This window comes from Epinephelus moara, chromosome 14 (assembly GCF_006386435.1).
Source record: "Epinephelus moara isolate mb chromosome 14, YSFRI_EMoa_1.0, whole genome shotgun sequence".
Classification (NCBI taxonomy): domain Eukaryota; kingdom Metazoa; phylum Chordata; class Actinopteri; order Perciformes; family Serranidae; genus Epinephelus; species Epinephelus moara.
The window spans coordinates 352,239-354,608 of record NC_065519.1 but is presented as its reverse complement, the minus strand read 5'-3'; the positions used below and the strand labels follow the sequence as shown (position 1 = coordinate 354,608).

Below are 2,370 nucleotides of genomic sequence, written 5' to 3'. Positions count from 1 at the left end.
TTTGGTATGACTAAGTCATGGTATGGTATGCTGTACATAATCACGGAAACTGTCAGTGTGTCATTCTGTCAGTCAGTCATTCTGTCTGTCCCACGTTTTTCTACTCACTGACGTGGTCAATCTATGTGAAACTGCACATAGGCATTGAGGACTGGCATAGGTAGAAGGTGACAAAGCTACCAATGGATATGGACTAGTTGGTTAAATAAGCATAAGTTTTAAATAATAAGATGTAAAGTAAAAGCTAAATTAAACTGATAATATAAATCAAACTCTCACTCAGTTAACATCTCGTCAGCCATGATGATTAAAGAAAAACTACTCCTGGCTCCTCTCAGTAAAAGTCCCTCTGCCACTGAAGAGCACACACACACACACACACACACACACACACATACATTAATGACATCATCCTGAAGTGTAGCGTGGCGGTGTGAGCGACACTCATCATCACACAGATGTTTCCTCGGTAAAGGAGAGCCTGTCCGGTCCTGTGTACCTGGCTGCAGCAGCTGGAGTCCAACTGAAACACCAGGATCTGATTAAATATTCCAGATGGTATTTTTCCCCCGACAAAGTGTTTACCAAACGGCAACCAGTGCAGAACTGCGATCCCTCTGTCAGCCAGACGTGTGCACGTGGACACGTGTGCTTAGAAAAGGCACAGGAAATGACATTTTGATGATGTCGTGCTTCTGTGATTTTACATCCACTACAAATGTCACTTGGCTCAGATGAGGCGAAACCTGACGACTGAAGAGCTTCTGGATGACGATGTCGTCTGATGTTCAGCAGTTGTTTAGTGAGACGAAAGACGTCGCAGAATTAAGTGGAACAATAAAAAGAATACTTTAAATAAAACCATAAAAACAGTGTCTACATGACACATCTTTAAAGGAACACTTCACCCACAGGGTGCTCATTTGTATATCAGTTATTCACCCTGTGTTACCTTTAATTCATCAAGAAAAATGTGTTGTTTTCTTTTGCACGCCTCCACGGTGAACGAAGAATCCAAAAACTAAGAAAGTTCTGGATGTATTGAAGTCATAGAATAATCCGAGTTCAGGACTTCCTAAACACATGTATTTGAAGAAGCAATGATTTTTTTCTCCCACAGATAGAAAGCATCATGAAGGCCTGTGAAAACTTTACACTGTCACCTCTTAAATATCTCTGACTGATTCAGTGTCTCTGTTAAACTCAGTGCAGACTCAATGGACTTGATGTTTGAACTGCTTGGATATGGACAGCGTTTTGTGTTAGTGTGTCTTTGCATCTCGTTGGTTGAGGAACTAAAAGGAGCATTTTCACCCGGCTGCCGTGTTTCCATCGGTGCTGATCACCCATTAATACTTGTGCAGAGTCATTTGACCTGCGTGTGAGCGCTGAGTTTAACCTTTGCCACCACATTACAGAAGAGATGTCAGTGGGTATCACTGGGTTTTTGTGCAGTGAAAAAGGGAAGTTTGATTCCTCTGCATGAGCTGTGTGACAGTTTGTGAACTGATGTTTTAGTTTGTCTGTTGTTCCTTGTGAACACCTGTGACTTTAACTCAGCAAGAATCTTCTCAGTTTTTTGGATTCTTCGTTCATTATGTGAGAAAAGCAAAGTTTTATTTAAGAATTCAAAGTAACACAGGGTGAGGGATTTATATGTGGGTGTTAACATGTTCCTTTAATAATGACTAATAATGAATATTTAGATTCTTCCTAACAAACGCTTCTTAATTATTCATCTGCACTAAAGCTGTTGAAACGATTACGTATGTAAACAATAATTAGGTCTCACTCTGCGTAATCACAGCTGGTATCACTGTACAACAGTGTTTTAATGAATATCATTTTCATCACTGACTCTTGTTCAAACATTTGTTTTTCTAATGCAGCTTCTATTAGCTGTGCAAATTTGCTCCAGTCTGCAATACAGTAACTGTTTGTACAGCTGCAGACTGATGTGAGCGGATACGAGGCTGCGCTCTGCACTCACTGTGAAGCACAGAGGCTTTTTGACCTGCTGCAGATACTGTACATGCTTCTCCTGGTTCATTAGATGTGTATGACACAGCGTGATGACACTGATGATGCTGACTGTGTTGTTTCCTGTGTCCTCTCTCCTCCTCAGCCAAACAGAGATCTCGACATGTTCATAAACGCCTCAAAGAACTTCAACCTGAACATCACCTGGGCCACGAGCTTCACCGGTAGGTCACAGACAACTCTCCTTATGGTGCTGAAACTGGGGCTGCAAGATTATGGTCAATCAATCAGTCAATCAATTTTATTTATAAAGCCCAATATCACAAATCACAATTTGCCTCACAGGGCTTTACAGCATACGACATCCCTCTGTCCTTATGACCCTCACAG

The 2,370-nt window shown here is 41.4% G+C and overlaps 1 protein-coding gene across 3 annotated transcripts in view; it reads left to right on the top strand.

Annotated features, from left to right (window-relative positions):
• Positions 1 to 2,370, top strand: part of atrn (attractin) — a 192,842-nt gene that overhangs the window by 98,394 nt on the left and 92,078 nt on the right. For all 3 annotated transcript variants that reach the window (XM_050062097.1, XM_050062096.1, XM_050062098.1), the window contains one exon: positions 2,126 to 2,204. In XM_050062097.1, the coding sequence (XP_049918054.1) occupies positions 2,126 to 2,204 (79 nt within the window). The remainder of the gene's footprint in view (positions 1 to 2,125; positions 2,205 to 2,370) is intronic.